The sequence below is a fragment of the Python bivittatus genome, unplaced genomic scaffold (genome assembly GCF_059951505.1).
Source record: "Python bivittatus isolate LINGU-HERP-01145 unplaced genomic scaffold, Pbiv_v1 ctg000700_np1212, whole genome shotgun sequence".
Taxonomy (NCBI): Eukaryota; Metazoa; Chordata; class Lepidosauria; order Squamata; family Pythonidae; genus Python; species Python bivittatus.
Genome location: NW_028277098.1, coordinates 36,408,028 through 36,430,842, shown reverse-complemented (window position 1 = coordinate 36,430,842; position 22,815 = coordinate 36,408,028). Strand labels below are relative to the sequence as shown.

The 22,815-nt window shown below is 37.7% G+C and overlaps 1 protein-coding gene across 1 annotated transcript in view; it reads right to left on the bottom strand.

Annotated features, from left to right (window-relative positions):
- Positions 1–619: 619 nt before the first annotated feature.
- Positions 620–22,815, bottom strand: part of ANKRD13C (ankyrin repeat domain 13C) — a 36,137-nt gene continuing 13,941 nt past the window's right edge. The window contains exons 6-13 of the mRNA XM_088153199.1: positions 21,213–21,279; positions 19,137–19,281; positions 15,390–15,521; positions 14,694–14,855; positions 12,264–12,343; positions 8,514–8,612; positions 6,251–6,351; positions 620–4,278 (exon numbers count right to left, since the gene is read on the bottom strand). Coding sequence (XP_088009325.1) covers positions 4,148–4,278; positions 6,251–6,351; positions 8,514–8,612; positions 12,264–12,343; positions 14,694–14,855; positions 15,390–15,521; positions 19,137–19,281; positions 21,213–21,279 — 917 coding nt within the window. The 3' untranslated portion in view covers positions 620–4,147. The remainder of the gene's footprint in view (positions 4,279–6,250; positions 6,352–8,513; positions 8,613–12,263; positions 12,344–14,693; positions 14,856–15,389; positions 15,522–19,136; positions 19,282–21,212; positions 21,280–22,815) is intronic.

The window sequence follows — 22,815 nt, the reverse complement described above, 5'->3', positions numbered from 1 at the left end:
CAAAAGCAAACAGCATCTTTTGGTCTTTATTCTAAGTGGTACAACCAAAAACCTTTTTAGTGAAGGTGAGTTTAGATTAGACAAAGAACATGAAATGTAACAACAAAAAATGACATTGTTACAATTATAAACTGTCAAGGAAAAACTGCAGCATTATAGAAAGTTTGTTAATAATATTTAAATATATTTATCTTTAATAAATCAAAGTCAACAAGTATGTAACTTTCAATATATTATGCTTCAGCTTAAGATGGGCTTTCCAGCATTGGATTATATCCACAGGTGCACTATTTGCTAGGTATACATGAATTGCAATGACTGAAAAATCAGCTGCTTGGAAAAAGTATTATTCCTTTTGTTATAAATTAAAGCAATTATTTGGAAGACCAGTAAGACTGAGTTTGATTAAGGAAGAGTTTGAGTTCTTCTAAAAGATCCTATGCTAATGCTTGACAGAACACTTTGCTAGTTTTTCAGAGGTCAAACCTCAAAGAAATTTCAGATGTTTCTCAAATGAAAATTTAACATGTTTAAATTTAACACCTTTCCAAATTATTCAGAACAAGGGATGTGCAAACTTTATTGATATAGGAACAGATTATTCTGGAAAACTCCAATATTTTGTTTCAGGGGATGATAAGCAGCTTTCCAAAATAAATCCTTCAAACCAAAAGTAGTTTGAGGTGTTTTGGGGGTGATCTGACCCTTAAATTGCAGTTTAGTCTGGAGAACTTATTTCTGGGAATTGCCAAAGTGCCTTCCCTGGAAAAATTTGGCATGGTCTAGAAGAAAACAGAACATTCTGGACTTGTCTGGAACAGTCCATTCCCAGATCAACTAATTTTGCACATTCCTACACTAATACTATCTGCTTCCCAAATAACATTCCTTTTTAGCCATGGCCTAAAAATATGCAAATGGCATCATCCTATATCTTGGCCAGTTGTGCTACATTTATAATAAATTTTGCATATTTTTATATGGACTTCTTTCCCATAATGCAACCATACTTATACATAAATCCAAAATTCTTGAAAATGATTCAGGAATACTCTTGGGCTCAAAAGTTTGTCATTCTAACGAGTGGTGGATGTAGCCAATGCAAAATATTTGGGATGCAACAATTACCTAATGTACTATGTTAGATGGTACAACCAAAAAGAAGTCACAGCAGATTCTCTAAAGGGCTTAATGGTCAAGCACCAACCTATCTTTGTTCATTAATATCTGTTCTTTATTACTTAGTTCTAAGATTCTGAATGCAGTCTTTCCTCTACATTTGGGAACACTGTTGCAGGCAAAGAGCTCTCTTTACAGAAAAGTTTTTCCCATTACCTTTAAAGTCAGTGTATATGTGCCTTCCTATTGCATGTGTAAATCAACTTCCCAAATTCATGAACTGGAAGCTCCATGAAAGCAAGAGAGCTGTATGCATATGCGCTTGGATGCAATCAGATCAACTGCAGTGGGCACTGATTTTTTTTTCCTGAAAATCTATCACTGGAACAAAATAAAAACACTGCTTTTATACCTACACAATTTTTTAAAAGGGTTGTGATACAATATAAACCACAACTTTAAAATCTGCTGAAACCACTAAGAGGCTGTTCTCTTTTATTCAGTGCAAACAAGCTAAAATTTGAGGTCTTTCTTCTGTTGTCAGAGGTTGACCAGCAACTATCAAAGTAAAGTTCTTTCCCCCTTTCACATCTTACTAGATTATGACTGACTAGACTGGACAAAAAACTTCACTAAATTGGATCCCAGATTATGGTTAGATTAGATCCACTGAAATCAGTCTTTGTTCTGAAGAATTCACTGATTTCAACTGGTATCTTTTTTATTTCCCACGTGATTAAATCTGGATCCAACCTAGTATTTAACCATTGTGGAAAGATTTATGTATTCCATATGCTGAGCTGAGATTCTTAAGCAATTATTTTTTTTCCCTAAAACTCAATGAAAGATAACTTTGGCATTATTAATCCGATAATTTCAGATACAGGAGATGACCATTATCAAGTTCCTACCATTTGGGGGAGATACAGTCATCCAATCAAATTCATACTGTCCATCATTCCCATGAGAACGGTGCTGTAAATTCCTATACAGCATATTCTTTTTATGAGATGCTCACAGGACAGATAATACAAAGGACACAATCCAATGACAAAAGAGGAGACTTCCACTCAAACAACAGGACTTTGTTCTCCTCCTCCCCTGAATCTATTTTAGAGAAGCTGGAGGGCACAGGGATTATAAGAATATGTGAAAATCACTCCCATCTCTCTGACAGAGGTTATTTTGTGGGCAGGTGGCACTAACTGGATGCAACCTATAGCATCAAGCACTTTTAGACTTAATGTCTCCTCCTGAATCAACTCACAGAAGAAATGAGAATGTTTTTAACTGCATTTCATAGGCAGATTGAATCTCTCATAATGGATTCTGCCAATAACCCGGCACTTTTCAAAATACGGCCCAACAGCATAAAGGCCCAATACATAAAGCCCTAACAGGCTGTCTTCACACTTACAGCTGCCAGTCCTGGTTGGTTTAAACTTCTAACAAGTTTGCAATATTTCTGGAATTAAGCTCAGTATTTATTCCCTGGTTTAGAATATGAAGCTGCAGTTGGCTTGAGTTGCTTCTCTGCATGTGGTCCTAATGCAAAGCTACAACCTTAATTAGTTCTGTACCTTTTTCCTGACAGAGCTGATGCGGCTTATGAGTCTGTTTTACTGAGCGCTGTGCCTCAGAAAACCTCATTTCACATTTTAAGATATTGCCAGTGCTGGGTGTTACCCTGCATGGTGGTTTTCTGCAAGTCTGAAAGTGACTTAAGCAGTTTCCAGACCCAAATAAAAAAAAAAAATTGACTAGACCGCACAAAGAATATTCTTCTGAAAGTATTTACATTTCTGTACACATACACATTACCAAAAGCCAAATCTCGCAACACAAATGAACGTAGGTATCGACAGTTTGAGACAGTAGAGCAAAAATACTAGGTTATACTCCTGTTTCATTGGCTGGAACCATGTAATACTCCTAATTTTTAGAAATCAATTTGAAGAAAAAAGCCAAAAGTTTTTCTTGTTGAAGCTAACCATACTGGAAACACCCCTTAGCATTTCTGTACATTTTTCTTATTTTACTGCAGCCCTTATTCATTTTATTAGATTTTCTCTCGAGAGAGAAAACACACTTCACATTTGAGATTGTTATAACCTAAGTGCATATTATTCAATATGTTCCCAATGCTGCAGAACATAAATGCAAATTTGGTATGCTTGTTGAGTCACTCTTGTACATTTGAGCAACCCAAATAAACGTCAAGGAAGAATCTCCTAGCATGTTCTCCAACAAATACTGCAAGATCATTTCCAACCAGCTTGAAAAGATATTCATGAAAATAGTAAACAATCTTCAGTGGATAAATCAACAATTTGGGGAAAATATAGATAGCACCACAATGAGTTGCACTAAGGTGCTAAAGGAGGTACCTTATTCCCTGCAGAGTGAATGTTCTAGTACTGAAATGTATTGCAATAAATAAAAGCAACTATTTATAAAAGGTTAGCTTTTGGCTCATTTATCTACAGAAAAGTAATTCCTTCTTCTAAATGCTCAGATGATGTTCAATTTGCTGAATAAAACAGGATCTACAATGTATGAAAAACAAACCTTGAAGGAAGGTTATCTTGACTCTGACGGGTGTTTAAAAGGGCTAATACCCAGGTAAGACATTTTAGTGTTTATCCAAATGGTCCAAGAGTGCTTTTTATTACCAAGGGAAAAAAAATCTAAAAACAAATTATAGTCTTCATAGCAGTTATGTATGTATCTTGGGAGGTGGGGGGGGGTCACTGAGGTGCCAGACTACCATGCTTGCAAGTCTAGATGTATAAATGGATGTGATACATCAGGAGACCTGCTGTCATTGAGACACCAGATGAATGCTTGCTATATGTTACAATAGATAAAATTCACTCTGTGTTCCCTTTCTGAATTCATTTAAATAAGTTTTATCCTTTCCATTTTCTCAACTTCCAGACACAAGTCTTGAGCTATCCGCGTCCTTCTCTTCTCTTGTTTTCTGAGGCATGCTGGTATTCTTTATTCGCTGCTAACTGTCCAGTTAAGTTTAGAGATCAGGAAAGCGGCTAGGGTCCTCCTTGTAGTCATCAGGAATTGTGAAAATTGATTGATCAAACTCATCATAGCGAAACTCTTGAAAAGTCACAGTGGCTGTGATTGTTGGAAACACAGGGATATCTGGGAGGAAAGGAACAGAACCATTAATGTCAGGGAAGGGGCCCTTATTCTCTTTAACAAAAGACTCCTCCTGATCATTTCCATGATATTCTCCTGGACCACCTAGCCAAGGTGGGCCTCACAGGTAGTTTCATGTGATTCTAAGCCCTTTTTGATGAAAGGGTCCAAAGGATGGTATGGAGGAATGTTGTAACTGATGGCCAATGAGATGCCTTAATGGACCACCCTGTATCCAATGTTTTCCAGCACCTAAGAAAACTGCTGGCAGAGATCATCTACCGATCTGGGCTGTGGTATTATCATCAATATGCAGGCAATAAGCATCCCTACCTCTCATTTCTATCTACTGATCTTAGGGAATAATAGAGGAAGGCACCATGCATCTGAAAAGAGTTCTGGAATTGATCGCTGAAACATCTAGCCGGACAAAAGTAATGTTATTGAGGGGAAAAAAACCCAAGTTGGCCTTGAAAGGAGTTATATTCCCACTTGAATAGCATGGGCACAAGCTGTCAGCTTATGGTGGGATGAAACTGTTATAATTTGAAGGCAGATTGCAAATACAAATTGCTGCAAAAGCCAAATTTTGATGAGGACTAGTGTCTGATTAGATGTCAGTCATTCACTAGGTTTCAAGCTTAATTTAAAGTACAGGTGGCAATTTTTAAAGCTCTAAATAATTTAGAACCAGATCATTTGATAAACTGCTTCCATCCATATGAAGCTGCTGGACCACCATGTTTAAACTGAGATGCCTACTTTTGAGCATAAAAGAGAATCAGCTGAGTGGCTACAAGGCACAGGCTCATTTTCAACACTAACCCACACTTGTGAAACTCCTACATCCATCAACTCATGCTGTTCTTTTTCCCCTTGTAACAGAATTGTAAAAACTTTATTTCTCCAAATCTTTTGTTTTCCTGCTGCGACTGTGCTTTATATTATTCATCATCAACTGTTTTGTTCCAATGAGGCAGGGGTATATTAATACATAAATCTTCACTGAGTCAATCAATGACTTTAAACAAGACTTTGTATCTTTTAGAGAGGCCCAACCCCGTATTTTTAATCCACATATCAAAACACTGATAAGTTGTTTCTCTACCTCCTACTGTCAAATTCAGTCGGCCTCTGCATGGTGACTGTGCAATGTCTGTCTTTGTAAGAACCTAGCCAAGGTTCTATGTTTCTTTTAAAGTAATATTAGTGCTTATTATGTGCATTCATCCTGTTTTTGGCCCTGAGCAATATTTCCAAAGTTTATATAGTCAGAGAAAGTTACTAAACTTGTTTTAATTAGAGAACACAATGGAATTTTTAAAAAATGGACAGACATCATAAAATATGTGGCCTCTTTGTTCACAAGCACTTACTTTCTGTGGGTCCCACTTCACAATGGCTGAAGTTGGCTAGCTTTCAAGCAGAATAAAGAAACATTGCTAAAAACGGCATTTACTTATACAAGTAAATAATAATAAATATTATCATTTATTATTATTTAATAAAATAAAATAAAAGGAGCAAAGTTCATAAGGAAGGGAAAACATCTTTTAACTTGGAGCCCAAACAGAACTTCAGCACAAGGATGAACTAGCTGTTTATACCTCTCTATTGTCTCAGCGAAGCTTCCGGGCCTTCAGGGAGGGAAGGGATGCAACACAAGGAAAGGATTAAACCACAGTCCCAATCCCAATAATCCTGCCAGACAGTTTCCCTCTTGCTTAACAAAGGATAAATGAAATGCAACCACACATTTCGTATTTTGCCTAGGCTAGCCCTTCCTGTTCAGGCAAAAATTTCACTTTGTATTATGTATTTTCCACTCAGCAGACCATGAATTGGCACATTTATTTTGCTTAATGCCCGACTGGAACCTATTGCATTTCTCCCCCCACCCCAAGAGGCAATCAAATAATAACCCCTGGTTTTGGAAGACTGGGAGTTGTTTTATCCAATGAAATCCATAGCTCACCTAACTTTACTGGAAAGCCTGGTGGAAGTTTCATCTGCACAAATTCCCGCAGTTTGTTAAAGTGCTTGAAGGGTGCAATTACTTCTAAAACATTCAACAACCTGAAAGAGAAGACATGCATGACAACAGCATCTCTTAACAGCTTCAACAATTACCCAGGTGATTTGAGCAACTGAGAAGGGAAGGTATTATTCTCATCCATTCCTATAATCAGATCAAAACCATGTTTGCAAAGTCAATGCTGATTGACTAAATGAAGTTTTAGCATTCAATTCTTTTCTCTCAAACCTACATAATTGCTCTAGTTGCAGTTTTCAAACATACTATTCAATTCCCAGTCCTAAAACCCAATGCTTAAGTGGGCAGCCTTAATCATTTTTCATAGTAATTAATTCCAAAATTCCAGTTTTCCATTCTACTACGGAAGATACTATCAAGATATACAACAACCAGCAATAGATATTCTAAAAATACCATCATGTGTTAAGAAGCAGATTCAAGCATCCAAAAATAAATTACCGATTTTTTAATATAAATTATATTCTCATGAGTGCTGTTCTTGCTTGTTACACAGAGTATGTGTACAGCGTGTAGCCTGTAATATGCATTTTTTTGTAGGATAATGCAGTCAAAAACTCACAGCTCCTGTATTCATAGACAGACACATGGAAGGAGGCGGAGACTCTGTGAGGTCACTTCCATTTCCTCCTCCACCATGCTTTCAAGGCGAAAGCACATGTCTGAGCTATTCAGCTCAGAGACTAATTATGGCCTAATTTTCTAATTTACTTAATACTTTAAATTTGCCATTTATTTGTTGCTACTGTAACTGCTGTTCCTGAAGAAAAACTAATTCATGTGAGTAAACGTTAATTTTGTGTTATTTCACAAGAAAACTGTGATTGTTGTTTTTTGAGGGGATAAAAGGGGTAGCACCAGGTCTAATCCCATGCCCAACATTTTTGTAATCTTGATACAGAACTTGGGTATTTAAATACAAGCAAGTATTTAAAAAATAACATTGATGTAGATGTTGAAAGGTTCAGAAACTAACCCATTCACAGGCCTTCTCCAGCCCTTCTGATGGAGTTTCAATATCCTGCAGACCATGGACTACAGAGGAGCTACTTCCTTTCAACTGGCTTGTAATTTGGGAATCCTCCTGGATTTACAGCTCCTGATCGAGGAACAGGTGCTGCTGTGGCTAGAAGGGCCTTTGCACAACTCCATCTTGTGTGCCAGTTACAACCATTCCAGGCCCTGCTCACAGTCATTTATGTCTTGGTAACCTCATGATTGGACTACTGCAACTCACTCTATGTGTGGATGCCCCGAAGACCACCTGGAAATTACAGCTGGTTCGGAATGCAGTAGCTCAAGTAATTACGATGTCTCTTGGTTTGTCCACGTGACATCACTATTATGAGAGCTGTACTGATTGCCAGTTGGCTTCCAGATGCAATTCAAAGTGTTGATAGTCATCTTTAAAGCCCCTTATGTCTTAAGACCTGGATATTTGCTGGACTGCCTTCTCCCAGTGATTTCTGCCCATCTAATAGGGAGGGGAATCCTTTGAATCCCAGCTTGAAGGATTGTTGCCATCAGGGACCATGAGGGTACACCTTTTCTGTTGCTACCCTATCCTTCAACCAAGTTCAGGTCAGCACCAATCCTGCTGGCATTTAGGAAAGCTGCTAAGATGTGGCTGTTTTGGAAAGCCTTAGGAGATTCAAGGTATGATGGGCTTTCCTCCTTTAGTATTCTTCTGCACATCAGTGGACATAAGATATTTCCATCAGAATGAAGTGGCCAAGCAAAGCAAAGCAGCTGATGTTAACACTTACAAGAAACCAAGGCAGAGTGCCTAGGTTTTCCCAGTGGGATGACCCCTTTGCTTCAGGAACTAAAGGCAAGAAAACTCTGCAAAGTGACATCACTTTGCACCAGTCTAGACATTCTGGAAATCAGTAAGCAACATCAGAGAAATAATTTCCTAAGTGATACATGACTTACAGAAATTGATTAATCTGGAAGAGAATGCTTATGACTCACCAAGGGATAACACAATCAGCCAAAGCTGAAACTGAAGCTATGCAGAACCCATATATTGTACAACAGAACAAATCACAACCTCATCTGTTGTATACAACTTTTTCTTATTCTATACATTAGAGTCTCTGGAATAAGCACAATATAATCAGCAATATAACTTCAATGTATCACGTTCTTTCACGATCTTCTGTAATAAGCAATTGAGACTTACGATTCAATTCCTAGAGGAAATTCTTGGCTCATGGCTATTGTAGCTTTAAAGGTTTTCTTGCTTTCTTTGCAGACAAGTTCTCTACCCAAATGAGGTGCTCTAATTAAAGAAAATCAAAATGAAAATCTCTCTAATACATAAAATACAGAAACAGAGCACCTTGAAACAGATTTTTGTTGAGCAGGAAACAAGGATAACGGAAATTATTCAGTGAAGCTTGGAAAGCTCTTTTGAGAGGAAGGGAGGGAGGGAGGGAGAGAGAAGAAATACACTGACTTCTCTCTTTGTTGCTGTTCTTTCTCTCATGCACACACGGACATATAAATTTAAGTACTTTCAGAACCTCTTATTTTCAATAATAAAGTAAAGGGTGCAATTAATTTCTTTTAAAAAATTAAACCTTAGAATAACTTTTTACCTTAAAAATAAATCTGAGACAGAATTTAACTCAAAGTGGAAACCATTCCTTGATTACAGTTCAATACAAGGATATGTGCCACATCTAAAATGCAACTTCATCTCTGTATAAAATCTAAATTCCAATTTATGGGATTTTAAAAATTAGAATAAACGTTTAGCATCATGCATAGAATTTACTGTAGCTCATAATTTCATTTTATGACTCACATTGTACTGACTATAGCTCCTGATATTTGTGTTCCACTTAGAGCTTAGTAGTGATTTTCAAGCTTTTAAAATGATATAATACATTCAGTTATTTACCATCAATCGACAACATACAAGAAAATTATCGTATCTATGATATTTGTAAATTTCTCATTTATTCATTTGTATTGTGCTTTTTAATTTATTTATTAAATTCATTTATTAATTAAACCAATCTATATAGCTGCTCATCTCACCACAGGCGACTCTGAGTGGCGTACGACAAAGCTAAAAACAATCAATAAATACATTAAAAATATAAAAATCAAAATAGAACAAGGGAAAAAAAAAGGATGTTAAACAGAAGGGAGCCACCTCACTAATTCCCCTGTCCCCTGGGGTCCCCAGGCCTGCTGGCATAACTGGGTTTTAAGAGACTTCTAGAAGCTCAAGAGTGATGAGGCCAACCTCACCTCAGGTTTTTAGCCTTTTCTTTTGTTCTTCTTCGTTGTTGCTCTTAAACAGTATGATTATTAAAATAATGAAACACAAGAGAAAAAAAGGACAGAACAAAAAGAAACAACTACTAAATATTAATAAAAAAGCATTGTGAGAAAACTTTCTAGTGGCACATTCTCCCTTTCCCCTTGATTTGTGTCCCCAACCGCTAAGGGCAATTTGATATTTTTTACTTTACATTACACATTAAGGATTGTTGCCAGTTCCTGCTCAAATACATTCATTAGTTGTTTTTAAATGGTCTCGTAACTTTTTTCTAGAAACCATATTCTAAATGTCTAAATTTGCCTTGTGTAATATGTCATACATAAGGGAGCTTAAATCTGGCTAGATTTCTATTATAGATATATAGTGTCAATTTTGCCATTGCCAGATATTCTCCAATTTTGGTCTCCCAATCTGGTATTGTCAGCATTGCTCCTCTTTTCTGATGTGCCAAGTTAGTTCTTGGAGCTGCTAGCATATATCTTAGTAAATTCTGGTGCTTTTCATTTATATTTTCTGGAATTATACCTAATAAGAATACCTGTGGTTTTAGTTCAATTTTTATGTTTAGGATTTTCTGACTATTTTGATATACTTCTTTCCAGTACTTTTGAGGGTTTTTTTTTATATATCCATGACATATGGTGAAATGTTCTCTGTTGTGGCATTTCCAACATTTGTTATTATATGATTTGTCTATCTTGGTCATTATGGACAGCATTATACTGTATACCATCTGTAAAATATCATATATTAATTTTCCCTCAAATTTTAGCTTGGAATGAATTATATTTTTTCCATAACTCTTCCCATTGTGCTACTGTGGTTACTTCAAAGAAGCTGAAGTTTTGAATCCACGCGATCATGCAACGTGTGATTTGTTCCATCTCCATGTCATATTGTTATATATACAACCTCGTAGATTATTTTGGTTTTGTATAAGAGTTTCAAATTCTGTCATCTTTCTCAAGGTCCCTCCTTCATTTCTGAGGTCACTTTTTATTTTTTCAGCAATTTGTAAATACATCAACCATGGTAAATTCCTACCTTCACCGAACAATTCTTGCTATATCTTTAATCTGTTTTCTAAGTCTGGACGCACCACATTGGCATGCATGATTAAATCTTTCTTACTATATTTTTCACTGGATTAAAAGGCATTTGATAGTAAAGCCAATGGAGATGTCATCAGACTTAATCTTGTTTTTAGATTAGATTCCATATTTTTATCAAACTTTGTCTTATAATATGTCTCTTTCAATTATTTTCTTCTGTTTCCTTATACCATGAACACCTATGAAGTCCACTGGCTAAGCTGGCTCCTTCTATGATTGATGCTCTACTATGTGGGGATTCTACCCATTCTGTTATCCACAATGAACAGCTTGCACAATAATATAATTTAAAATTAGGAAATGCAAGTTCACCTCTTTCTTTTGAATTCTGAAAAAATTTGAACCTTACTCTCATTTTTTCATGCTCCATATATATCTGTTGATTGTTCTTTGCCTATCTTGCAGGGTCTTGTCTGAAATTGGAATTGGTGCCATTTGAAATAAAAAGTTCAACTTAAGTAATGTATACATTTTTACTGTTGCAATGAGTCCTAGCCAAAAAAGTTTTAAGTTCTTCAACCATTCTGGTTTTTTTTTAATTTCTTTGCAAAACTTATTATAATAGTTCTGAAATGTGTCTTTGTTGCCTCTTGCCAAATCAAGTCCCAAATATTTCACTTTTTTGTTGTTGTTGTTTTGTTATCTCACAGCCAGACACTTTTTTCAGAAAGTCATCTCTTTTGTGGTTATATATCTCATTATTATCTTTGTTTTCTTTTCATTTATTTTGTATCTGGAGAATTTACTGAAGTCTTTGATTACTTTCATCAGCTGTCATATAGTGCCCATCTTCATAGCATTTCAACTTGTATACTTATCCCTGAATTTTAACCCCACATATTTGTCTGTCTTTCCAGATTTTGTCTGCTAAAACTTCTAAAGCTATTACAAATAATAATGGAGAAAGTAGACACTATCGCCTAGTATCTTTGCTTACTAGATATGCCTTTATTTTTGCTCTTTTTCCTTTCATGGTTTTATATTTTCTCTAAAATGTCTAATAAAAATATGTAAAATAAGACTTAAAACCTAAATGAAATTATAAACAGATATTTCCATTTCAAATTGATCAGATTTCATCTCATTGCCCTACAGATACCAAAAAAGGTTTATGTGCTTATGTTTACACTCTGAGCTACCTGCATCAAACAAATACTTCGGAAGATAGTCAAGAACAGCATGTTATAAAAGAACTTGGGGTGCCAGAACAAGTCTCAGACACCATACTAAATTTCATAAGTGTGCATTTTAAACATCAATTGTGTACCAGGGGAATCCATCTGATTTCTTCAAGTATATTGAGGAATCAGCATAGCAACTTTTGGGTGCTCTTTAAAAAAAACAAACCAATGGAAATAAATAATTATGTAAACAACCAGTTATTCTTTTTTATCTCATGACTCAAAGTCTAGAACAATAGATACTTTTGGCTCCTACTAATGTCAAGCACCCTACATATTTTGCAAATAACCTTGGTCGCACATAGCAGGCTCTATTACCATATACATATAACAGTAATACTCACTTTCCATTTTCTGCAGATGTGTATTCCTCCCATGATATTGTATTGGGTGGTGGTGGAGTAAGTGATTGTCTCCTGACAGGCTTTTTAAAGAAAAGACAGAAGAATTTATTCAATAGCCACCACATTTCTAAGCTACAGACACATCACCTTTCCACCACAGAGGACAACACCTACCAGTCTGAAATACTGGTCCAATCTAAAGCTACACTACCGCAAGCTCAACAAATGACTTGTGGTGGATCAATCTGACATACCTCTTAAAGATATTTTTTTTAATAAAATTTAAATTTGGATATAAGACTAGTGTTAATGCTGCATGAAATAGCTGTCCAAAGACCAAGATAAGGAGTAAGGCAAGCTTAAAGAATGTTGCCTGTACATACTTTTGACTCTTAAAGGCATTCTATTTAAAGAGATGGCAATCTATGGTGTGCATACAACATGAAGATGCTGGGGATAATTAACAATCTTCCTTTAAAACTACTTCCAACTTTAAATTTTTGGACTTTCACAAACAGCATCTAATTCTGTAATGAATTATTATTATATGATGTAGCCACTTTCAATGAATTCTAACTTAATTTCTACTAGCTGTCAGTGATGGGGAAGCAGTCCTAGGGGAATGTCAAATGTTGTCCAATATATGACATGAATGCTCCAGTTTTCCTTTAAATTCCTATGACAATTTCACTTATTTAAGCACAGTGTTCTTCAATGTTTAAACAGCTCAAGTTGCTATCTAGCTAGAAATCAAGGATCATATAGCTGGGAAACTCTTCTTCAAGGTCAGGCATTCTTCTCTCATGTCCAGTTTCAGATTTGACGATCACTATAGAGTTTCCAAATGCTTACTTTGTTGTATTCTTTCATTATATTATAATATTAACAACGTACTTCTAAAAGTGAAACATTTTCCTCAGAAAAAATATAGGAGTGATTCCCTCCCCCCCCAACTGCTGTATTTTCATTTCACGAGAGATCTTCTACCCCATATCACTGGAGGAAACTTATAGAGCAGTAAGCCATTACAAACTTGCACTAATCATTTCTGATGCTAAGAGAAAGAATAATTTTCCTCAATGGTTTTTGACATCTGTTTCCAAATAGGACTCAGGTAGTCCCCAGTTTAAGAATGAGTTCCGTTCTCAAGTTCTGTCCTTAAGTTGAATTTGTATGTAAGCCAGAACAGTATTATTGTATAATACTCTATAAGTAGTATTGTGTAATGAACTCGAAGCATTGCACATTTAACTTGAATTATTGTGTATTTAACTCAAATTTTGCTACAATAAGCTCCGTTCTTAATTATGGGTTGTCCTTAAACCCGGGGACTACCTGTATTACATTTCAGTTATCCACTGGACAACTCACTATTTTGGTCTACTACAGTTTGTTGGTTAAGCTTTAGAAACATTATTTTTTTATACTGAAGCATTAAGCCTACCATTAAGCTGTTATGTGAAAAGGAAGTTTTTAAATTGTTAACTGATACTGAAGACTACCATCTATAAAAACATGTACATGATTAGAATTATTAACATGGCTGAAAATGACAAAATTTTAACAAGTTACAGCAGAACATTAAAGATGCTAATAATATTGTGCTGATATTTAAAAAATTTAGGAAACATCATACTACCTCCTGAGGGGTGTGGAAGCAACTAGCACACCCGAAATATGGCAGACTATTTGGACAAAACAAATTGAAGTAGGAACTGAGAGGCATCAAGAAACTCTGTTAAATCCTATTTAATTAAAAAATTTACACAACTAAAGGGGCAATGGGATGTCACAGTTCTATGTCAATTGTATTAAGTAAACCCTCCTTTACAAAAACACAAAAGAAACGTTTTTAAGTTTCAGTGATGACTATGGAGAATGACTAAATGATCAGTTGCTAACCTGACACCAAGTCCAAACAGTCACAGGTTAAGTTCAGTCCCCCTCGATGCTCTCAAGACCTTTGCTTCTCAAAGTCTCTCAAATATCACCACTGAAATTCAGGAAGTTTCAGAAACATGGCAGCACAAGAAAATGTCAGAATGCAAGCTTATACAGGTAGTCCTTGTTCAGTAACTGCCTCGTTTAGTGACCATTCACAGTTACAATGGTGATAAAAAAGTAACTTTATGACCAATCCTCACATTTATGACCTTTGCAGGTCTGTAAAGCAAAGGAAAGCTGAAGTAAAATCATAAGCACTGTCATGGTTTCACTTAACAACCACTTTACTTAATGACCGAGTTGCTGGTCCCAACTGTGGTTGCTAAACGAGGACTACCTGTATACAAAGGAAAGGAAGTTCTTCTCAGAATTTAAGACTGCTGTAATGTATTTTGTGTTCTCTACCAAATATTCAGAATGAAGTTTCAAATCTGACATTTAAAAGCCATATGCTAAGCATGCAATTTAAGAAATGCTCAGCTGTACCTCAAAGTTTTGTTCCATCAAATTTCCACCTTTACTCAAGCTTTCCATGATAGCCTTATTTCGAAGGATATCCTCCTCACTGAGATGTTCCCGTCTTTTTCTTGATTCTAAAACAAGCCCATTCACCAGGTAGAAGTCTGCCAAAAAGTTTCCCACCCTTTCCTGCAAAAAAAAACAAAACCTAAGGACATAAACACACACAGAGTATTTGATATGAAGACTAGAATTGTGAGGCTTCCTATTTATTGCCTACCTATTCACTACCTATATCCAGGGTGGGCAAGCTGTTGGTCCAGGGCTACATAGAGCCGCAAATTGTTTTGTTTTATTCTTGAAGAGCTTCCTCCAAATGTGCAAATGTGTTGCTGAAATCTGGAGATATGAGTACCAAAGATTAACATCTTGTCTGCTTTGCATCATTGGTACACCCGCTATAGCCTTCACCCTCCCAGAACATGAAGCATGTACCCCAGCCATGAAAAGGCTGCCCACCCTGGTCCACCATCTTCTCCTCAACTTGTCTTACTTTTTCCAGTTTCACTGGACCTCTCTTAACCTTTTAGGACCTTTCCACTTCTGAGATTAAACAAAGGAGCCATAATAGTCTAAGTCACTTCATCTTCTTTGCCTTAGTGCAACCTTACTGACACAGTAATATAAAATGGACAATAATCTTAAAATAAAAAATTGGCTTACTGTTTTATCTTCTCGGAAAAGCCATCCTGTTTGGGCACGTGTGAAGGTAATTGATTTGGTTGATAATGTTGCTGAATAAATATCACTACTCATCAAAATATCAACTTCTTCCTCGGTTTCCATCTCTGATTCCTAAGTAAGTATAAAATTCAATATTTTTAAGTAAAATAAAACATTTAAACATAAGCACTTTCTTCTCTATCCAAATTTGTTTTTAATTACAAGCCTCCCAATAATTAACTTATTTTGTTAAGGGTGTAATTTATCCAGCACCAGGAGATATGTGCCATACCTTTTACTGATATTATTTATTAAATTCACATATTGATGCAATCTCCAAGGACTCCTGACCAATAACTACACAATAAAAATCAAACAATAATAATTAAAAATATTCTTAATCAAAACCAAATATAAATTAAATGGAAAAAATGACAACTATCAAAACATGGATGGTGGCATCTCCATTGATTCCCAAATTCTGGAATAATTCAATTTTTACAAATTCCCAGAAGGCTACAAGTTAAAGTTTGGTGTAGTGGTTAAGGTGCTGAGCTAGAAACCAGGAGACTGTGAGTTCTAGGCCTCCCTGAGGCATGAAAGCCGACTGAGAGACTTTGGGCCAGTCATACGCTCTCAGCCCAACCTACCTCACAGGAGTATTAGGTATGTTTGCCACCTTGAGTTGACTCAAATATATAAAAAAGGCCAGATAAAAATATTATAATAATAATGCACAAGACCAAGCCTTAAGAACAAATGCATACAAAGCCAGAATTGAGAAGACAGCAACAGACAGCAAATGCTGCCTCTGCAAAGAAGCTGAAGAAACAGTGGACCACCCAGTTAGCTGCTGCAAGATCGCAAAGACTGACTACAAACTATGGCATGACAAAGTAGCAACAATGGTGCATTGGAGTATCTGCAAGAAATACTATTTGCCTGCAAGCAAGAACTGGTGGGATCATACAACAAAGTAATAGAAAACGAAGAAGCTAAAGTGCTCTGAGACTTTAGAATTCAAACAGATGAGCACCTGCCACACAACATCTCAGACTTAACAACTGTTGATAAGAAAGACAAAAAAGTCTTGATAGCGGACACTGCAATACCTGGAGACAGCAGAACAGAAGAGAAAGAACTGGAGAAAATCACTAAATATAAAGGCCTGAAAATAGAAGTAGAACGACTATGGCAAAAGAAAGTAAATATAGTACCAATAGTTATAGGCGCCTTAGGCACAATCCCAAAACATCTGGAGCACCACTCAGATACCATCAGCACTGACAAAATCACCATCAGTCAACTGCAAAAGGCAGCTTTACTTGGAACAGCTTATATCCTGTGACGATACCTCTAACACCATCAAACAACATCTGCCTATCCCAAGTCCTTGGGAAGGACTTGATAAGTGAATAAAAATGCCAAATCCAGTCTAAACATCTGGCTGACTGTGCGACCAACCATAATAATAAAATCTAATCTAATAATAATAAAGGTTAAAGTAAGTATTTTGAATTGCCCCTGGAAACCTACTGGAATCCAATGTAGGGAGCATAACATAGATATAATATGGTCATGCTAACAAGCACCAACCAATCAACAAGCTGCCATATTCTGAATGAAGTGTAATTACTGAGTGGTCTTCAAAGACAGCCCCACGCAGAGAACACTGCAGGCAGTCCTTGAGTTTATGACTGCAATTGGGACACGGATTGCCATCATTAAGCAATGCAGTTGTAAAGTGCAACATCATGTGACTGCATCGCATAGTGATGGTCGTACCCCAAGATGTGTAGGTCATTAAGCAGGAGGCAGAGGGAGTCCCTGGGGGATGGGAGAGGCCCTGGGAGGCCTGGCACAGGCTGTGCATGAATTGGGGGAAGGGGGGTGCTGTGGTGCAGTACAAGCACAAGGAGCCTGGAAAAGAGGGCATGGGGTGCATGCATGCAAGCGCAGGAAGGCCAGGAAAGAGGACGTGGTGCATGCATGCGAGTGCAGGGAGGCCCGAGACAGAGGGTGCGGGGTGCATGCAAGTGATGGGGGGAAGGAGGACATGGTGCATGTGAGTGAAAAAAGGCCATGGTGGGAGATTTACTTGTTGACTTTGCTTGTGGGAAGCTGGCAGGAAAGGTCACAAATGGCGAACATATGACCGTGGAATGCTGCAACTGGTTGTAAGTGTGAGCTGGCTGCCAAGCACCCAAATTTTGTTCATGTGACTGTGGGGATGCTGCAACAGCTGGAACTTCGAGGACTGGTTTTAAGTCCCTTCATTCAGTTCTGTCCTAACTTTGAACGGTCACTGAACAAATGGTTGTAACTCAAGGACTACCTGTACAGAAATCCAGTGATGAAGGCCTGAGTCACCATAGTGAGATCTTCCCATTCTTGCCAAAGCTGCCAAAGGCCCTCCTGGCCATTCAGCAGCAGCAGTGAGTCTAAGAGAACCTCCAAGCTGTGGACCTGCTCTTTCAGGGCTAGGGCCTCCCCCTCAAGAGACGACACAGGAATCAACACAGAACTGTGATAAACAAGCAGCAATTCTATCTTCCTTGGGTTTTTGTCCTATCCAGACCCTAACCAGCTCCAGGCAGTGGAAAAGGACTTCAGTGACATCTTTGGAAGGGCCCAGGGTGGCAATGTGCAACTGGGCATTATCTTCATGTTGACGACAGCTCATTCCAAACGAACAGATGACCTCTTCCAATGGCTTTATAAAAATGTTAAAAACTGGGGAGAACCTTGGAGCATGCCACAAAGGAGTGGCCACCAAGCTAATTTGTCCTCCCCTATCATAGGTAACTAGAATTCTCTCTTTTAGTATTCTGACCTCCTCCAACCTTATCTATAAAGTACTATGCTGGCAATTAAAGTGAAATGCCACTATTATCATTAGCAGTAGACACTAAACACAAATACAAAAGCTTGATACACTGTATTAACAGCTATACTATAGAGTCCCCCACTGGGGGGAGATGGGCAGGGGACAAATAATAATAATAATAATAATAATAATAATAATAATAATAATAATAATATCATGCTAAAAATAGTTGTATAGGCCTACTCTATACATATCTGCTGTGCAAAACGGGATCCAGTCCAAGAAATAGCATTCAGAACTAAAACCTTACTGTCCTTAACGTGGCTAATTACAATTCAGGAAAACAGTATTTATTCGCTTTTGGGTTTTCTGAATTTTTACTTATCTTCTCCAATAAATGTTATCAGTGCTTCATGTGGTTCCTATTGAAATATAAAGGCTTTAAGTGACGGTTACAACTGGTATGTCTGTCAAAGAATTTTGGCAGCCCTATCTGGAATAGGAGGAATTTAAATGAACAAATAACAACCTAAATCTTAACTTTTTTTGCCTGTGGCCCCCTTCCAACCTTGGTTTTCTCCTGTGACCCCCCGTCTAGGTCCTGTTACCGGATACGGACATGGGACAGTAATTGGTATGTTTTTTGGCATCAACAAGACAGTATTGGCAATATAATACAATTTGCTTTTCTATGCCCGCCTTGAAATACCCTAGGGCTCCCTACCCTAAATGAAACAAGTGCTACATTTTGCAAAAGTTCAGCAAATTCAAAAAGGAGCAAATACTGTTTCACAGAGCTATACCTTGCACATTTTAAACTTAGGCTTTTAAATTTTGGGTGGGTTTAAAACCAGGTTAAAATCATTTACTTTGTTTGAATACATAACACCTGTTCATGCCTTTGTTATGCTAGGGCCTACCTCATGATGTATTCGCTGGTAAACCTTTTGTTCGTTGTCTAAAACTACAAAGGATTCAGAGGGCGCAGCATCACCATTGAAAATGAAGCTCAAGTCCCCCCGTTGGCACTTCATGTCAGTAAAATCTATGAGGGTTGTATCAAGCCTGCAGAAACATTCCAACATGTGAATTGATCCAGAAAGAGAGATTTATACTGCTTATGTAGAAATTGTAGTTAAATAAAATACATTGTTGGGTTCTTAGTGCTCTCTGAGCTTGTTTTTTGCAGATGTTTTATTACCCAACTAGGTAATACCACTAGTGCAAGGGAAAGTGGGGTTTGCAGTTGTTTATATATACAGGTAGTCTTTGCTTAATGACAACTGGGACCACAATTTAGGTCACTAAGCAAGGCAATCATTAAGTGAATTATCATGTGACCGCTTCACTTAGCATCTGCAATCCTGGCAGTTCTGGTTGCTGTCATTAAGTGAATGCCCCAGTCGTTAGTCAAGGCAACTTCCTGCCGGCTTCCCACAATCAAGTCAGTGGGGAAGCTGGCAGGAAGTTGCAAGCCCCAGGTGGGGGAGGGAGCGAGGGGGTATGTGGGAGGGTCGGTGAGGGTGCACAGGGGTGTGGTGCAGGCCAGGTGCACAAGGGCCTCAGAATTGCTTGGATTTTCAGCCCCAGAGTCGAGAGGCTTCTGAAGCCTCTCCACTCCATGGCTGAAAATCCTGCTTGGATTTCAGCATGCAGCTTTCTCAGCCAGCTCCCAGAGAACAGGGAATCCTCTTGGCAGGCGGCAGAGGCTTGCGATTGCCAAGCACCCTGCGATCATATGATCACCGTTTTCAATCTTCCCTGCCGGTTTTCCCAGAAAGTCAATGGGGAAGCCAGCAGGGAAGGTCACAAGCTGCTGCTGTCTGCCAAGAGGACTCCTCCTCGACTCTGGGAGCTGGCTGAAAAAGCTCTGTATTTGGATTTCGGCATGGAGCTTTTTCAGCCAGCCCCCAGGGAGAGGGAACACTGCAAAGAAGGGGGGGGAAAGGGGCTGCTTTTAGCTCTCTTTCCCCTCTTTGCAGCACAAAACCCTTTTTGGAGCTCCTAGGCAGGGGCAGGGCTGGTTTTGCACTTGGAAAAAAAGGCTGCTTTTGGCTCTTTATCCCTCCTTTGCAGCACAAAGGGCCCAGCAGCTAGGCTGGGCATACCTCGTCAGCAATAGGAGCAAGAAGATGGCGGGCAAAGATCAGCTGGGGTGATGGAGTGCAGGGCAGCAGGAGGCCAAAAGGGCGGAGATGGGAGGGAGATAGGTGGCTAGGGGGAGTTGAAGCACCCCTGCAGTCGTAAATGTGGGTGGGCTACCAGGTACTTGAATTTTGATCAAGTGACTGCGGGGGCACTGCAACGGTTGTAATTTTGGGCACAGGTCGTAAGTCCACTTTTTTTAGTGCTGTCGTAATTCTGAATGGTTACTGAACGAATGGTCATTAAGTGAGGGCTACCCATAGTAGCTTGCTTTGCCAGTCCTGGTGGAGATGTGGCTTCCTCCTTGATGGTTCCTTGATTAGGGTATTGTTTCTTCCTTGATTATTTATCTCGTGCTGTTTCCTGCTTATCTGGATGTTCGCTGCTGGAGGGGATGTGTTTTAGGTCATTTGTTTCTTTCCTAGGCTTTTGATTGTATCTTTTAAATGGTATTTAAAATTTTCAGTTCAACCCTGAGCTAGATATATTCTCTTCTATTAGAATACACACAGTTTTGAAAATATACCAGTTTCATGGCTACTAAGTTTTTCTACAGATTCTCTTTTTCCATTTTTGTCACTGGTCTAATATCACACGAAGTTATTCCAAATCATGGGCTTGTGAGGATGCCTATTCATCAATATTTTCAGAATATTATAGAAAATATGAAGGTAATTCTAAACAAAATATTGGTAAACATATTACATACAATCTATTTCCCAACCAGAAATGTTAACATTTGCTTCTTTAATTATATTAAATCATATGGAAAAAAAGGAATATTAATCTATGCCATTAATATTATAAAGCAAAAATAATAAATTAATGTCATGCAGGTTGAATATTCTTACCTGATATTTATACCTTGTTTGTATATTTTACATGCATCGGAAGGCAGGATTCGGGAAAGTAAAGGCACTGAATTTGACAAAAAGATAGTGTTTGACTAAATGTCATTATAATGCATCAATTCATGTATAACAACACCAACATACTTTTTTTCATCACAGCACACATGCATACCAAAAATCTTGGAATTCAAATTGATAGTGACTTTTTTTAGTTATCAAATATATTACATAACAAAACAATAAAACCCATTTCAGTTTGAGTTCTGAAGAAACAGTAAAATACTAAAAGGAGAGCTGTGTGAACCATTTGCTGTTTAAAGAGCTACGGTACTGTGGCTTCTCAAATTTCAGTGCAGCTGCTTTGCAAGTCTCCTTTAATGCTCTGAGTAATAGGTTCAAAAGAGCACTTAATCACTTTGCAAAGCACCCTTTGAATGGTTCACAAAGCCCTAAAAGAAAGTAATGTTGTGCAGTATAAGTAACAGTAAAATTACAATTCTTGTTGTGAGTAAACAGTTTCTGTTACAATGTAGGGTCAGTGCAGAATTTTTTAAATCAGTCACTAATTGGTTACATAAGGAATACATTTCAGAGTGCTGAGCTTTTTCCCTGATTACTCAAGCTTCTCTCTTTTTTTCAGCACCCTTAAGTAGCATTCTTGCTCCATTAATTTGAACACTGGTCACACTTAGCTTTTAAGCCACAGCTAGGAGTTTGGGTTAAAGTCTGATTAGGATAGAGATATAACAGCAACTATAACTCTTATAAGGAAAATGGGGAGGGGGGATTAAATTGGAAATTGCATGTGAAGTCCTGAGGAACACACAGCACCAAAGAGAGGGGTGAAGCATACATGCTCAGGGGCTGCTCCCAATCTTCAACCATGATTAAGAGATCAAGAGACAAAAGACACAGATGATGTCACAAGTTAGAACTCTTTTTAAATCAGATCAGGGGAGAAATGTGTCCTAACTATAGCATACTAGACTTAGGAAACTTAGGAGAAACAGCAAAACAAATATCAAGTAGCTCGTCCCCAAAGACCTCAAGCACCTGCTCAATCTGGAATCCATCCACGTAGCACCAATGTCAACAGGGGGATTTCATATATAGAGCAGAATACATGAAAGTTTCCCCACAACTATGAAGGAGCATAGTTAGGATTTGAAGTTGGGTGGAAGCCTCCCTGTATACAATTCCACTGATCAAGGCTTTTTCTCCAGCAGATTTTGATGTACATCATCAGAACAGGAGATGCTCAGCAAAGAATCACGCTTGTGCTGCTTTCATTCATTAGCGTAATGCTATATAAGCCTTATAATTCAGTGTAGTGTTTAGAATATATTATACATAATTAAAATATTAATTACAAGAGCTCTGAAAACATATTGTACAAATAATGGTATTTGGATTTTCTACATCTAATGTGCTACACAAGCACAGCAAGTTATACAAAAGTGTATCTTATGGACTTACATCTTCCCAAGCAGAAACTATATTCTGGAGCGATACTATTAACTTCTTTAATCACTCCATATACTATCCATGTGGTTGCCAGAAGTCAAAAACAACTTGATGGTACATAATCATAATCAATCACTCC